This window comes from Hippopotamus amphibius, chromosome 2 (assembly GCF_030028045.1).
Source record: "Hippopotamus amphibius kiboko isolate mHipAmp2 chromosome 2, mHipAmp2.hap2, whole genome shotgun sequence".
NCBI classification, from domain to species: domain Eukaryota; kingdom Metazoa; phylum Chordata; class Mammalia; order Artiodactyla; family Hippopotamidae; genus Hippopotamus; species Hippopotamus amphibius.
Genome location: NC_080187.1, coordinates 212886626 through 212902170, shown reverse-complemented (window position 1 = coordinate 212902170; position 15545 = coordinate 212886626). Strand labels below are relative to the sequence as shown.

Genomic DNA, 15545 nt, shown 5'->3' with positions numbered 1-15545 from the left:
ACATATAAAAACAGCTTTACACAAATTTTTCATTTTTATTATGAAGGTGTATTTGTGGAAATAAATGAACACATGTTATTTAACAAATTGTAACTTAATTTATATCTTTTAAATATTTAGATACACGGTATATCTATTTTCATTTCTTCTCTTGCTCTAGGCCCAGCAGATGTTAGGGGTGGGCCTGATCCTACCTCCTTGACCCTCAGACCTTCAACTTCCTTTTCCGGAAAAGGAGGATAACACTCCTTATCTCAAGGAATTCGGATGAACTAGGCACCTGAGCAAATATGGCTAATATAAGTTCCCTCACTCTCCTGAGGAGGAATTCATGTTCCAGGAGTGTTTTGGAGTTTTTGTTTTGTTTTTCTTTCTTTAAAAATTTATTTTTATTTTTGGGGGGATGTACGGGAGACGAATGCATTTGAGTCTGGTGAGTAAGGAAGTGGCTGAAGACACCAAAGAGAGAGCTGTGTGATGGGGCGGCGTGGGATTGGCTCCGAGGAACTGGCGTTGGTAGTGGGAATGGAGAAGAGGAATCCCTGGTCCACCCCCGCAGGAAACGCTCCAGTGATTGGAGGTGTATGTGCCTGTGTGTCCCTGTGTGTGAGGAGGGGGTTCGCTCTAACTCCCGCAGACATCACTACGCATGACGAAGCTACTTCCCCTCACGCGGTCCAAGGCGCACACGCGCGATCCACGGCCACGCCCGCACACCCTGGATACACACAGGGCTTCCGAGGGTCCGGTTGCCATGGCAAGCAGGAGCGCGAGAGCCCAGCCGCCCCTCCCGCCCCCGGCTGAGCCCGGTCAACTCCATCTCTGATTGGCCGCTGCTTCCTTATTATGCAAATCATTTGCGTAGACCCGGCGGCCAGCTGCCTTACGTCATCAAACACGGGGGCTGGGGCTCGGGGCTCAGCTCCGGGAGAGCTCGGGCGGGAGCCCGGAGAGCGCCGCGAGGGGACCTCAAGGCAGACCCCAGCGTCCCGCCGCCTCGGCCCGGGCCTGCCCCGCCCCCTGCCCCGCCCCTTTGCAGCCCGCCCCACCCTTTCTACGCCCCTCCGTCCGGACCCCGCCCCCTGTGCAGCCCCCCCCCGCCCTCGCCGCCCGGGTCCCGCCCCCTCCCCCCCCTGGCCCTCGCCACCGGTCCAGGGAGGGAACGGCGGGACAGGCGGGACCGGCGGGAGGGCGGACCGGGCGGGGATATGGCCGCGGCGCCCGGAGGGTCTGCGCCGCCCGCCGGCCCCGGCCCGCGCCTGGGTTTCAGCACCGCGGACAGCGGCGTCGGCATGAGCGGGCTAAACCCGGGTCCTGCGGTGCCCATGAAGGACCACGACGCCATCAAGCTCTTCGTGGGGCAGATCCCGCGGGGCTTGGACGAGCAGGACCTCAAGCCGCTGTTCGAGGAGTTCGGCCGCATCTACGAGCTGACGGTGCTGAAGGACCGGCTCACCGGCCTCCACAAAGGTGCGCGGGGTCAGCCCAGCCCAGCCCAGCCCAGCCCTGCCCAGCCCCAAACCGATTAGAGTGCGGCCCAGCCCAAATCCCAGCCTCAACCCCAGCCCCAGCCCCAGCCATATCTCGAGCCAGTCCAACACCAGTCCAATACCAGCCCAGTTCAGCCCAGTCTTCATATCAGATCACAGAATCCCTAAACCTGAATTTTCTCCCTGACATCCTGCCTCTGATCGTCACTGTGGTCCCCTGACATGTTCTCCACTCTAACCTCCAACTCCCTACCCTTCACTTCTCACATCCCAACAGTCTCCGCCTTTCAGCTGGACTTCCCTCCATCCCTCCCATCAGACATCCCAAATCCTGGAATTTGGAAACTTATTCCACCTTCTAGGTCTCTGACACCCTCAGTCTCCCAAACCCTGGACCCAATCATTCCTGAACCACCATTCTCCCCAGCCCATCTGGTGCCACCCCACTCAGGCCTAACTACCTTCGCACACATTTTGGACTTGCACCCCCTCATTCTAGCCTCCAAGGCCAGCCAACCCCCAGAGCCTTCTTTTGATTCATACTGCCAACCTAAAATCCCTCAGACCCAAACTCTCCCCTTCTTCAGAACCCAAGCCTATCTAAGTCACAAAATCCAATTCCCCTCCCAGGATGCTCTCAGCACCAAATTTTACCTTCATGCTTCACAATAGCCCTAATCTCTCCTACTCCCTTCCAAAATCCCAACACTGTCTTCCTCTTCTGAGTTGAGTCCAGAACTCTGATCTCAGCTGGGAACTCCAGCCACCTTGTGCCCCCTCATCCAGGTTTCCTCTTAGCTGAACCCACAGTTCCTTTACCCTCTAATCTGCCCACTCCAGTGCCACATTTTTGTCCCTTCCCAATCCTCTTTATGAGCCCCTGCTTTCCCTCCCTCACAGTCAGTCCTGGACCACAGCCTGTAGACCAGAGCCTCAGGGTGGGTCAGGTTGAGGAGGCAGAAAGGGTCTTCTCCCTGCCCTTGCTAGAGAGGCAGGCACCATGGTCCTGTCCAGCCACACCCCTTTCTTCCTGTCGGGAGAGGGAGGAGGCTTGTTTACATGCAGAAAAGTCTGTCCAGGCTGGGCTGGAGTAAGAGAGCCAGAGTCACATGTCATACATGGGCAAGGGAAGGAAATTATTTGAGAAGAAACACCTTTTTCTCTCCCCACCTTCACCATGCTGCAGTTTCAGGATTCGGGGAGTGGGGAAGGATCCCCAACTATCCTCCATGATCTTTCCAGGAGAGAAGTGGTGGGCCCTGGGTAACAGCTAAACGTACTTTCTGAAGGGCTAAGAGCTAGAATCAGGCTGCCACCTTTTAAACTCAGAGCCTTTGGGGAGTTCCCAGGCACACTAACATAGAGGCTTCAGAAAAATGCCCATAGAAGATCCAGGATGAGCTATGTAGCAGTGCATCTTCCACCCTCTGTGGTGGGGTCATTTTTAAAGGGGCATGAAATGATAAGACCATACCATCCAGATTCCTTCTGGATGCAGTTCAGCTGCCCAGCTGTACATCCATCCACAGTAACTTACTTTCTTATCTTCTAGACATTTATTTCAGTATGCTAATCTTTCTGGGCCATCTGTACAGTAAGGGAAATGTGTAGAATACCTTTAATTCTTACTCAAACACCATCAGGCTCTCTGAACTGTTCCCTCATCCTTTCTCTCTCTCCACTTAGTTCTAATTCTTCCTGGTGTTTTTTTTTTTTTTTTCATTTATCTGTCCCTTAAGCCATGCTTCTCTGTCTTTTTATCCCTCCATTCTTCCACTCCCTATCCCAGGTAGTCACACAGGGCTTCTTTAGGCAGCAACTAGGCCCTTGAGCCTTTCAGACAGGGCCCCAGCCCTGCCCAGTTCTGACGTCAGCTAATATGGCTTGGTGGCAGAAGAGAGAGCAGAGATGTTAGAGGAACCAGGTGTTTGGTGATTTATCCCCAAACCAACTCACAACTCTTGAAGGTGGGGCTGCCTTGCAAGATCGCTGGGGAGGGTCTCCAAGTCAACATATTCTCCACCTTCTCCCCAGCAACAGTGACGTCCAAAAGCCAGAGTGACTCGTTTTCTTTTTGATGGCTGAATACCAAGGAGGGGCAGCCACAGTGCTTTGAAAACAAGCTTAGCCTGGAGTTTGGAGATTCCAAACCCTATCGTGCTACTTGCATACTCTCTGGGCTTCAGTTTCCCTATCGGTATGATAAGAGTTTGTCCCAGGAGTTCTCTAAGGTCGCTTTAACCCAATGAATGGCAGATATCTACCACCTTAAGAGGGCAGCGACATAGAAGACGTTGGAGAAAATAATTCCCATTTGCTTTTGTAGTCTGCTGAGGTCTAAGTGCAAAACTGCACCAAGCTCTTAATGCTTCCCATATTCACTTTCTCTTCATTCAGTCTTTCTCCTTCCTACATTCAGAAGGCTCTTTTTGAAAACACAGACCTAATGTCACAACCCTTTAGTAGCTTTCCACTGTTCTTAGGGAAAAGTTCAAAATCCATACTGAGGTGATAGAAGAGTTGATTCCTACATACCTCAGTGGCCATTCTGCCTCTAGTTACCAATCTGTAACTACACTAGCCTTCCATCTGTTTCCCCAACTCACTGAATTCTTCACTCAGTCGTCATATGTACTATTCTCTCTGCTTCAAATAATCGCCACACTTTTTGTCACCTCGTTAACCCCCATTTGTTATTGAGAACTCAGTGTGTTCTTTGAGACATTCCTCAACCGTGTGGACTTAGATACATCCCCCTCATGATCCTTTACATCATCCCCATCCCCAGGGAATGTGACTGTCTTGTTGCCACTGTACCTTCAAGCTGTCATAATGTCCCACCATAATAACTAAGTATTCAATAAATCTTTTCTGAATGAATGAGTGCTCAGTGACTTTTGGAAAGGAAGAAATCTTGGCCCCGTGCTTCCTAGCAGGCTATAGGTTCTGAGGCTGGACAAAGGGGTAGGATTGACCTTTTGGCTCAGACTCCTTCTCTCCCCTGTATCTACTGGTTCTTTTAGAGAAGTCAGATTTGGGGCACAATAACTCTTTAAGAGGCCCTATCTTGAAGTCCTGGGAGAGCTGACAGATCAAGTTCCTTGGATAGGATTGGAAGTACCTAAAAGCTCCTACCTATAGGATGCTCTTAAACCAGTCCCATCTTCCAAGCCTCAAATTAACCCATTCCTCAGACTCAAACTAGCAGGTGTTAGGAAGGAGTTGTGGGGCCCTGGGATTGGCTCCCAACCTTCCTCCTCCTCTTCCATCTCCTCTCATCTGAAACTGAGTTGGGAAGGAATTGAGGCTGATTCTGAGAGACTTTGGGAGTATGAATCCAAAAAGGGAGGGGAACGCTGGGGTTAAAGCTGAAGGCAAAGCCGCTTAGGGAGGTTTAACCCCAATAGGATTTATGGCTAGAGTGGGGAGGGGAGATGTGGGATTGTATAAGCATGTGACTGGGTGTGGGTACACATATTCCCTCAGCAAGAGGCCACAAGCAGATGAGAGAGAGCCAGAGCCTGGGACAAAGGCACGTGAAGCCCCTTCCTTCAGAGAAGGTGGGAGGCAGAGAAGGAGCAGTGTCCTTTTTTAAAGGAGAGTGGCCTTGAGTTTGTCAACTTAATGGGGTCTTTCCAGGAAGAGTATCTGGGGATTTCAGGAAACCCCCTGAGCCAGCCTCTTCCTCCCCAGGCTGTGCCTTCCTCACCTACTGCGCCCGGGACTCTGCTCTCAAGGCCCAGAGTGCACTGCACGAGCAGAAGACCCTGCCAGGGGTAAGTCCACCAGGGTTGGGGGGTTGGGAATCACCTCAGGCTGGGGACACACCCTATGTGCATGCCAAAGCAGCATGTAGGGTCTGGGTTGGGACCAGCAACTAGAAGAAGAGTCATCTTTTCAGGAGGGGACTTACCTGTACCCTTAACAGCTACAGGTTATGTGTTATATTCAGTCTTCTGGTCCAAAGAAATGGATTCAAGACTCTTGGGCTAAGTGTACCACGCCCATCTTTCTAGGAAAGGCATTACTGTTGTGAGCTATGCTAGAATTTGTCCGTGTTGGCTAAAATCATGATTTTAGTTGTCATTGGTCACCGGTGTGAGCATATATGCAGATGCACAGAGGAGAGGGTATGCTGGGCTGGGATCCCATTTCCTCCAGCTCTAGAGCCCTTGATGGCACTTCCCTCTGGTCCTCTTCCTGTAATGTTTTTTGGGGTGTTGACTCACCACGATTGCTCTCCCTCCATACCCCAAACACTTAGCTAAAGTTAAGAGAGACCTGATTCTATAGTCAGGCCACTGTGTATCAGTGGCACTTGATGTGGCCTTGGCTAATGGCTAATCACTGGACAAAAGGCAAAGTGAGACCTACTGTTGAAGGAAGAAAGTGGTGATTGTTAGGAACTAATGTGGGTTCACCAAAACCAAGTCATACGACACAGCCTCATTCTCTCTTGTCCAAGGAATGATATGTCTAGAACAAGAATGTTATTCAAATGCCCTGGGCAAGCCAAACCTGGGACTATATCCAGTTCCAGGCCTCAGATTTAAGAGGGTCATTAGCCTACCAGAAAGAGGCTAGGATGGGGTGGGGACATAAAATATATTATGGGACAATCATTTGAAGAATTGGGGATATTTAGCTGGAGAAGATAGGGTGTAGTGGGGGCTGCAGTAGGGAGGCATCCTAACATAATAACTAAGAACAGTAGTTTTTGAGCCTCACAGACTGGACTTGAATCCCAGCTCTGCCATTTACCACTTCTATGTCTTCAGATACATTACTAGACCATTTCCTCCTCTATAAGGAGTGGGCTATGCTAACACTTAGCTTACTGGACTATTGTGAAGATTAACTGAGGCTTAGCACGTGCCTGGCACACAGTAAGATCTGCATATGTATTACTGTTGGGGTGAGTAACCACTTTCAGATCCTGAAGAGGGGTTTGGTTTTCTATGGGCGGCCCCACAGGGCAGCATCAGGATCAGTGGGGTACAAAGAACAGACGCACTAATTTCAGCTCAGTATAAAGAAGTCATTTCTCTGAATTGGAGCTCTCCAGCAATAAAACAAGCTTTACTTAGAGCTGATCAAGCTGTTAATGGGGGGTCAGATCCTAGAACCAATCCTTGTAATTGAAGGAACGTGAGCCTTGCCCTTGAAGACTCAGTGTCAAGTAACACTAACTTATCATCCTCATCAATCCTCTGTATCCAGGTTCTGGAGTCAGGCAGACCTGGGTGTTGATCCAGGCCCTACCACTCACTAACTCTATGACCCTGGACAAGTCTTTACCTCCCTAAACCTAAGCTTCCTCACCTGTGAAACTGAACTTGTAAGGTTGTTATAATAATTAAATGAACAAAGTCATGTAAAGTGCTTAACACAGATCTTGGCAGACAATAAGTACTCAATACAGGTTCGTTGGTGATAGTAGTAGAAACACTAGTAACATGAGCATTACTAGGAGTCATAGAAGTCATTACTCATCCAACCTTGGGAGGAAATGACTTCTGTCACTAGAATTAAGAGTCGCTGAGACTTCATGTGGGTAACACTCCATGTGGGAGACATCGTGGTAAAGATGCAGAGACAAGAGGAACAGATGGGTGTGGAATGGGGCTGGGAGTATAGAGGAGGGCCCCCACATGGCACCGGCCAGACCAGAGAGACGATCCACAGAGGCCAGTGGTTGAAGTGGAAACTTTGAACTCCAGGCTGAGGGGTTTGGACTTTATCCTGAAAGCAAATGGAAGGCAGTGAAAAAAATTAAGATGAACTTTGGGAGAACAAATCCCCCCCTCAGGGACTTCCCTGGTGGTCCAGTGGTTAAGAATGCGTCCTGCAATGCAGGGGATGCCGGTTCGATCCCTGGTGGGGGAACTAAGATCCTACATGCTACAGGGCAACTAAGCCTGTGCGCCACAGCTAGAGAACTTGAGTGCCGCAACTACAGAGTCCGTGTGCTCTGGAGCCTGTGCATCACAACTAGAGAAAAGCCCACACACCTAGAAAAGAAGCTCACACACCACAACAAAGAGCTAGTGCACTGCAACAAAAGATCCTGTGCGCCACAACTAAGACTCTACGCAGCCAATAAAGAAACAAATAAACATTTTTAAAAATCCCTTTCTCAACCAGCCACAGGGCTCCAAAAGAGACAGGGTACCTGGGGAACTCTATGAGGGTGAAGGCACCTGGATAATGACAGTAAAGCCCTACGCTACTGGGATAATTTCTGGGATAGAAAAGAGGAATGATAATAACTAACACATATTGATACCAGACAATGTTCCTAGCACTTTACAGGTTCAAAATCATTTGATCCTTCATGAAGAAGGTATTGTTATTGGCATTCCCATTTTATAGATGAGGAAACTGAGTCATAGAAAACAAGTGACTTGCCCAAGGTCATATAGCTACTAATGGGAAGATCTGGGCTTTGAGCCCAGGTAATCTGGCTGCAGAACTCATTCTCTTAACCACTGCACTGTCACCTGAGCCAAGCTGGTGGCAGAGAGGGGTCTAATGTTCTGGAGGGGATGGTGACTTGCTACATCTGTCCCCTCTCACCCTTTCATCTACAGGCTTCCAACATGGCCTGACTTCCTCCGGCGCTGCCAGGATTGGCTTTATTCACCCTCCTCAGCTTAACAAAGTGAAAATTAATATTTAATTATTCTCTTAAATGAAAATCAATGGTCCTGTTGGCCAGCCCCAGCAATGGCCAAGCCATCCATCTCTCCTCTGGGCCTGCCAGGGCAGCAGTAGCTTTAGTCACCTGGCCTCAGGCCCGCCAGCATGGAGTGGGAGGGTGCCCAGCTCTCTGTAGGCACTGGGCCCTGGGCACATCTGCCATCTGCTGGAGAAGCAGGGACAAGACTTCAATCTGGACTCCTACTGGAGACAGGCAAGACTGTCACTGTGGGACTAAGAAAGGCTGGGTCAAACCCAAAGAGAAAGCCTGAACCCCTAGAAGAAATTTCATGTTGTCTACTGGACTGGGACCTACCCTCAGCCCCCCTCCACCAGCTCCCTGCTAATTTCAGTCACTTGTCAAAGCTTGGCTCCCTACTCAGGACTTCCTTCAAACCTCAGTGGTCTGTCCCATCTTCTGCAGCTTCTTCCCCATGAAGCTAGAACTACTTCTTTCAGACTCACTTTAGGCTCCAGAATCCACTTGAAGAAAGAGAGGCCCAACCTCAGCCCTGCCTTCTGGGATTCAGAAGGCTCCCCCCCCACCCCCATTTGTCTCTCTCCATACTCATCATCTCCTTTCCCCTGGGCATCCATCCCTTCAAACACTGTGAAGGAGACAGACATAACAGTATGTACTCAGGTACACTGCTTTCAGAGGTCGTGCCCTGCACAAAACAGCGTGAGTGGAAACGGCAAAGGGGAGCTGAGATCCAGCCATGCTCTGTTGACCAAGCCGTGCACATTATCACAGGACCGTGGCAGCCCAGAGGAAGGGGCACATTTTTCCTAATTTGTCCTCAGGGTTGCCTCTTTGTAACTCACACAAAGGCACTGTATGTGCTAGCAGCTGCCCAGTGCATGAGTTAGTGCCTTTGCCCTCAAGGAGTTTCCAGCCCAGAAATAACTCGTTGCACCTCAGTGGGGTTTCCCTCTGGGCACATAGAAGAGGCATCAGGAGTGGAGAGAGAGGAGATGCTTCACAGAGAAGATGCTCTCTGAGCTGAATCATGGTCATACTTTGTCATGTTTGAGGGCCTAGAAACCTAAAAGACAAAGGCCACTTCAGGAATTCTGGGGACAGTGTGAGAACCGTCAGGGGATGTGTCCAGCAAAGACAGCTGAGGCTGCAAGTGAATGGAGAGTACCGTGCATGTGGGGCAGCTCGGGAGGCAGGACCAACAGGTTGTGGCTCCCAGTCTTAGGATCTCGGGCTTTATCAGGAGGCTTGCCAGGGGGAACTGTGGGTGCATTTTGAGCAGGAAAGAGTGAGGGACTGGTACTGAAAGATCACTCTCTACAGTGTGAAGGCTGGAGGGGAGAGGAAGCAGTGCTGGAGGCAGGCGACCCTCTGGACACTGCTGCTTGAGCACAGGTGAATGATGATACTGGCCTGGAGCTGGGGTTAGGGTAGGAATGGAGAGGAGAGGATGGACTTGAGAACCATTTAGGAAATCCGTATAGACTCTAGAACAAATGGGTCTTGGTTGTAGACTGAATTAGAGGAAGGGGGTGAGGTAGAACAAAGTGCTGAAAATGGTGGTTTCCTTTTTATCTGCTCCACTCTTTCTTGCACCAATGACACCTCTCTTAGACCCACTCACAGTGCCTTCTTTGGGGAGGTTCCAATAAACATTCTTCCCATGGTGAGGGGAAGGGGCTGAGGGCATGAGTACTGAGTGGAGGGAATAGTTGGCATCAGGACAGAAGAGTCTGAAGAGGGCAACGCGAAGCCCAAAGGCAGGAATTTTAGGCGAGTCAAGCAGGGAGAAGGGGTAAGGTCCTGCCTTCTCTGCTGCTTAGAAAGGCAGAAGGACCAGGACCCCGTGCACGTCTGTGATGCCTCTGACCTTCTCCCTTCCACTACCTGGAGTAGGTTGTCCTCTCCTCTTTCTGATATACTCTCCCTTGATTTCCCCTCCAGGACTGGGCCCTGAAGCAGACATGGGCCTGGACTTGGAAAACTCTCAGGGCAATAGGTGTACAGCCAAGGGCAAGAGCTTCCCTGAGCTCCATGACAAGTTCTTGGCCAAGAAGGCAATGCCCTCTTTCCTTCAAAGGGGAACAGTGATTACTTGACCATGCTCCTACATCCCTCTGCTGGCTGTGGCAGGAACAAGGCAGGGGAGGGTTGCCCAGGTAGCTCATGTGGGCAGCTCTCTTTCTCCTTCAGCCACACAGAATATACCTAAATCCCGGGTGCCCTCCCTAACCCCTTCCCAGTGGAGACTGAAGCCCAGAGCCTGGGGAGCATTCCTCTTCCCAACTCTGTCATCACCGTCTCGGGCTCCTCCCCTGAGGACTTCCCCTGAGCCTCCTAACTCCCAAACTGCCAACTTCTCTAACACCTAAGCCATAAACCTGAGAGTCAGCCAAAATTCCCTCCTCTCCCTCAGTCCCCACATTCAACAGAACTTCAGTCCAGTTAATTCTCCCTGAACATCTCCTGACTCTGTCCATTTCCTTCTGCCCTGGTCCAGGTCACCCTCACCCTTGACCTGTATCAAGGATCCTCCTGCCTCTAATCTTTCCCTTTCCGGTCCTTTCTCTGCATGATGACAGCTCATGGGATCCTTCATAAGACAGATCCTTCCCCTACGTGATATCCTTCCCTGGATCCCTACTGCCTTTGAAATACAACAAAGTCAAAGTTCCTTGTCATGGTTTTCATAACCTGCCCTGATGTGGCCCCTGCCTACCTTTCAATTTCATATCCTTCCATTTAAACACACACACACACACACACACACACACACACACATACACAAATAAAAAACTTATTACATCTGGTGCACCTACTAAGATCTAGCCTTTGTCATCTTCACCACACCCTGCAAGGCAGGAGCAAGAGTCCTCCTTCTACTAATGTAGATACTGAGGCTCAGGGACCTTAAGGAAGTTGCCAGGCCAGGATTTAAATCCACATCTATCTGACTTGGCAGCAATTTGTACCACCCTAGCTCCCTCAGTGTCAGGTGCCCACCAGAAAACCCTTGCTCTTTCAGACTTGCATCTCCCTCGCCATACCCCAGCCACATGCAGTGCTCAGCCTCCAGCCCTACCTCTCCCACCATCTCCACGTGGCCCAATGACCCCAGTGCTGCAAGACCCAGTTCCAACCCTGCCTCCTCCATGAAGCTTTCCCTGAGCCAGCCTCTCCAGCTGGAGTCAGCCTCTCCCACAGCACTTTATCTTGTATTCCTCCCAAGGTCCTGGTCCCTCTGTGCCTCATTATTTGTGTTCATGTCTTAAGAACGGAGTTGAGTGACACAATACAAAAATCATGGACTTCAATGTCAGGCAGACCTGGGGGGCAAATCCCAGCTCAACCACTTCCCCACCATGAGATCTCAGGCAAGTGATTTAACCCCCTCAGCCTCAGCTTTCTCATCTCTATTATGGGAACAATGGCATTATCTTGCAGAGTGGCTGGAAGGAATTTAGAGACAATGTACGTAAAGTGTCCCAGGAAGGGCCTGGCACATAGTGGGCACTCGAGAAAAGTTGGCATTACCTTCCCCTCTTATATGCCTTTGAGGACAGGGTCCCAGGGTCATCTCTGTCTCCTCTGAAGGGCCCAGCCCAGGGCTCTTCACGGAGTTCTGGAAATACTGGCAACACTTGAGTGGTGGAAAGTCTAGGTGCCCAGCCTCTAAGACCTGGACTCTGCCAGGTCCACGTGGGACATGTACGTGCCACCTAATGCCCACTCTCCATCAAAGAGTGGTGGAGTGGGTGTGGGGGGAAAGGGACATTCTCCAGAGCACCGATGAGCTCCATCTCCCCAGAAACCCAGCTGGGGAGGCAGCTGCCATGGAAACCACTGCTGTCACATGTGCTCATCACTCTAGGCTCCAGAGAGAAATTCTTAGGATCTATTTAAGAACTAATAAAATAATGATGGTCTTGCTCACCCTCACTGCCCCCCACCCCAGGCTTCCACCCTTCTGCCACACTCCTCCCTACCTTTCCTGCGCCCCCTTCCTGACCCCTTACCCCTTCATTTCCTTCCCATCTCCACCAGTATTTCTCTCTTTCCTTGCCCCTTTGTAGGTCTGTCTTACTCTCTCATCATTTCTGTCTTCCTGTGTCTCTTCATCTCTCCCTGTGTCTCTGCTCTCCATGGCTCTGTCTCTTGGTCTCTCCTCCACAATCACAGGTGGCCATGCCCAGGGAGGGGTCCTGTCCTCCTGGTCCCTGGTCCAGGCCAGTCCAGACCTGTCCAGCTCGCCCTGATCTGCTTGGATTGATCTGTCATCCCCTCTAGACTGCAGCCTGAGTCCTGTCGGTGTCTCGGCCCCCACCCACAGCCTGGTATACTGCAGGTGCTCCACCACCAGCGGGTGGGTGTGTCAGAGCGCATAAGAACCTGAGCCCTGGGTGGGAGGGGGATTGCGCTGGTTCAGGCTTGGCCTGTTTTCCTTTCCTTTCCCTTTTTTTTTTTTTTTTTTAAAGCCCTCCTCATTCCCCCTCCCCCAAATTTGATCCAAAGGAAATTGCTCAACTGTGACTGCCAGGGCGTTACCATGGTTACTGGGTAGCACTTGTGGCTATGGTAACAGGAAGCTGCCTGTTGTCTCGGCAACGAGCACATTGGTAGGGGATGGAATGGCCCCTGATTGGTGCAGAAGCATTGTATTTCCTGAGGGGAGGGGGTCAGATCATCACCTTCTCAGGCCAGATGGGCAGCAGTACCCCTTCCTCCATGAACAGGAAAGCTGCTGTTCTATCCTCCCGGCACTCAGCTGTCTGCCCCCCAACAATAATTCCTCACATCCTACGCACCCAGCTCTTGGCAGTTTACAAAGACCTTTTGCGTCCCCATTATCTCATGTGATCCCCACAACACCCATGAGAGGAAGGTGAGATGGGGATTCAATCATGAATTCTCTCAGGGTGGTTGGGGGCTGGGAATGGGTGGGGTGTTTATTGAAATCACCTAGGGGCGTTTACAAATTATATAGTCCCCCAACTTGAGAGTCTGATATGGTTCCCAGGTGATTCTTATCTACCCCTGATCAGGGAACCCCTGAATTAGAAGGTGAAATCTGTTGGTGGGGGAGGGTATGGAGGGAGGAGTCAAGCTGCTTTCCAGGTTTATAGCTTAGATGACTGGAAGGATCAGGTTTGAGCAAAAAGATGAGCTCTGGTTTGAGTGTGTTGAGTGGAAGGTGCCAGTGGACTTTCTAGTCAGGGTGCCCAGCAAGCAGCTGGGCACATGGGTCTGAAGCTCAGGAGGGACGTATAGGCTGGAGACGCAGAGCTCTGAGTCATCCCTGTGGGGACAGGAGCTGCGGCTGTAGGTGTGAATGAGATTATTCAGGAAGAAAGGGAAGAGTGGGACGATCAGAGCCAAGGATGGTGCCCTGGAGAACTCCAGCATCCTCAGGGGAAGGGGGGCCCAGGGAGGGCACTGAGAGGGTGAGTGTAGAGATTATGGTGACATAGAAGCTTGGGGAAGGTTTTTCTCATTTGACAAGTTGAATCTGAGAGAGGATGGCTTACTCGAAGTCATACGACCATTAAATGGCAGAGTTGGGGGTAGATAGCACTAAATCTGATTCCCAGATTATTTAATCTAAATGACACATAGAATTATATTCTCAGCTTTAGACACAAAAATACAAACCTGCAGTTTTGTAAATTCTATCGTCCTGCCCAATTCCTCTCACCCAAAGCCTTTAAGGAAGTCCAGGAGCCAGAGGGACAGGCCTCACATGGTCCCTGCACAGAGCCCAAGGCAGGAGAATCTCTTTGGCCTCCGCAGTCCCTCCTCTGCTTGCCCCTGAGCTTCCTATCGCCTAATCCTTCAGGCTTCAGCACCTTCTAAATTCCTGCATTTAAGGGAGGGATCTTGGAGGAAATCTATAATCCCTGTGTGAGAGCGGTGGGGTGTAGAGTTCAAAGGGGCGAGGGCTTAGATCCTGAGGAGTCCAGGGGTGGAGAAGCCGGGGTCCCAGGGCCAGGCAGTCATGCTGACTGGGTGTGTTGGTCCGATGTCTTTCAGATGAATCGTCCCATCCAAGTGAAGCCGGCTGCCAGTGAGGGCCGAGGAGGTAACTTGCCTGCCTGACGAATCTCAGGGTATCATCCATGTTGGGGATGGTGGGCCCATTCCTGGAGTCAGGCCTGTCCATGGTTTACTACTAGAGCCTCCCTGGGTAAGGAGGGCAAGAAGGGAGAGACCAGAGTACTCAGCACCAGAATCAGCTCAGCCATTCCAGATCAGACTGAGGAGGGATGGAGCCCCAGCATCCCCAGACCCAGAAGAGGCAGAAGACAGAGGCTGGATATAGAGGAAGGGAGTTCCTGCCACCTTGCCCCTGGAGAGAGTTCATTCCTATTTTAATAGGTGGAACTTCTGGGTTTACTTGAAGAACCAGGCTAGGGTTATTCTCCTTTTCCAGATTCTTCTGATTACAGAGAACCCAGTCCAGTTTGGGTTGGAGCCACTCATTCCTTCATTGCAATTGCCTTGGGAAAAAGATGCGGCTGGTAAGACAGATTTTGTAGGCCATATTAAGGAATTTGACTCTATGCTGAGGACCATGGAAAATCTTCAAAAGTTTTTTTTTAGCTGCACTGTTTCCTAGTGCAGAAAGACTAATGCTTCTTAAGAACGGGAGGGTTTGAGAGCCCGAGCTTTTTGACAACCAGCTGAGTTCTGGCCAGCTTCCATGCTGGAAAAGCAATACTAGCTTCTGGTGTCAGTTCTTGGTGTCTTTCTTGCCCTTGTGTGTTAAATCATTCCAAGATATCTGCCTGTAGCTCTGTCTGACATCTGCTAACTTTCTCTTGAATAAGACTCCCCACCTTAGGAAGGTCAGCCATGGCTTTATTTGGTAAAAGAAGCTGCGCAAGGTCAGGGAGAAAATAGAACCCAATTGACAGACTTTTATTGACTCCTACTAATTCTGCACATCTTCTCAGACTTCAGGCTCAGTGTCCACACCTATAAGGGACTCTAGTAGCTTCATAGTTCCATTGCGGAGTTCTTTCCTCCAAGAATTCCATTCTTCATCCTTTTAGATTTTCTGATCTCTGGTCTTTGCTTCTCCACTTCTGGTCAACATGTTATCATCCCACTTTGTCTTGAGGAGATATTTCTAAGCTTCCTCTCTCCCCTCCAAACACACATCCTCCTTTTCCATCTCATTCTTTCCAGACTGGTTTTTGAGACGTTCCAGGCTGCATACCAAGCCTCTGGTTCCCTTGTCCCAAGAACTTCTGCTTCTTCGGAAACTGTTAGGCATCAAGGCCAATGTTGGCCATTCTCTTAACCCTGCCCACAAACACTAGACAGTCCCACAGCTGAGAGGCCACCCGAGAGTACTTGAGTGAGCTAAGAAGCAGACA

General features: G+C 50.5%; 1 protein-coding gene across 1 annotated transcript in view; it reads left to right on the top strand.

Annotated features, from left to right (window-relative positions):
- Window positions 1-1189: 1189 nt before the first annotated feature.
- Window positions 1190-15545, top strand: part of CELF6 (CUGBP Elav-like family member 6) — a 29487-nt gene continuing 15131 nt past the window's right edge. The window contains exons 1-3 of the mRNA XM_057723227.1: window positions 1190-1470; window positions 5184-5266; window positions 14197-14245. Of these exons, the coding sequence (XP_057579210.1) occupies window positions 1209-1470; window positions 5184-5266; window positions 14197-14245 (394 nt within the window). The 5' untranslated portion in view covers window positions 1190-1208. The remainder of the gene's footprint in view (window positions 1471-5183; window positions 5267-14196; window positions 14246-15545) is intronic.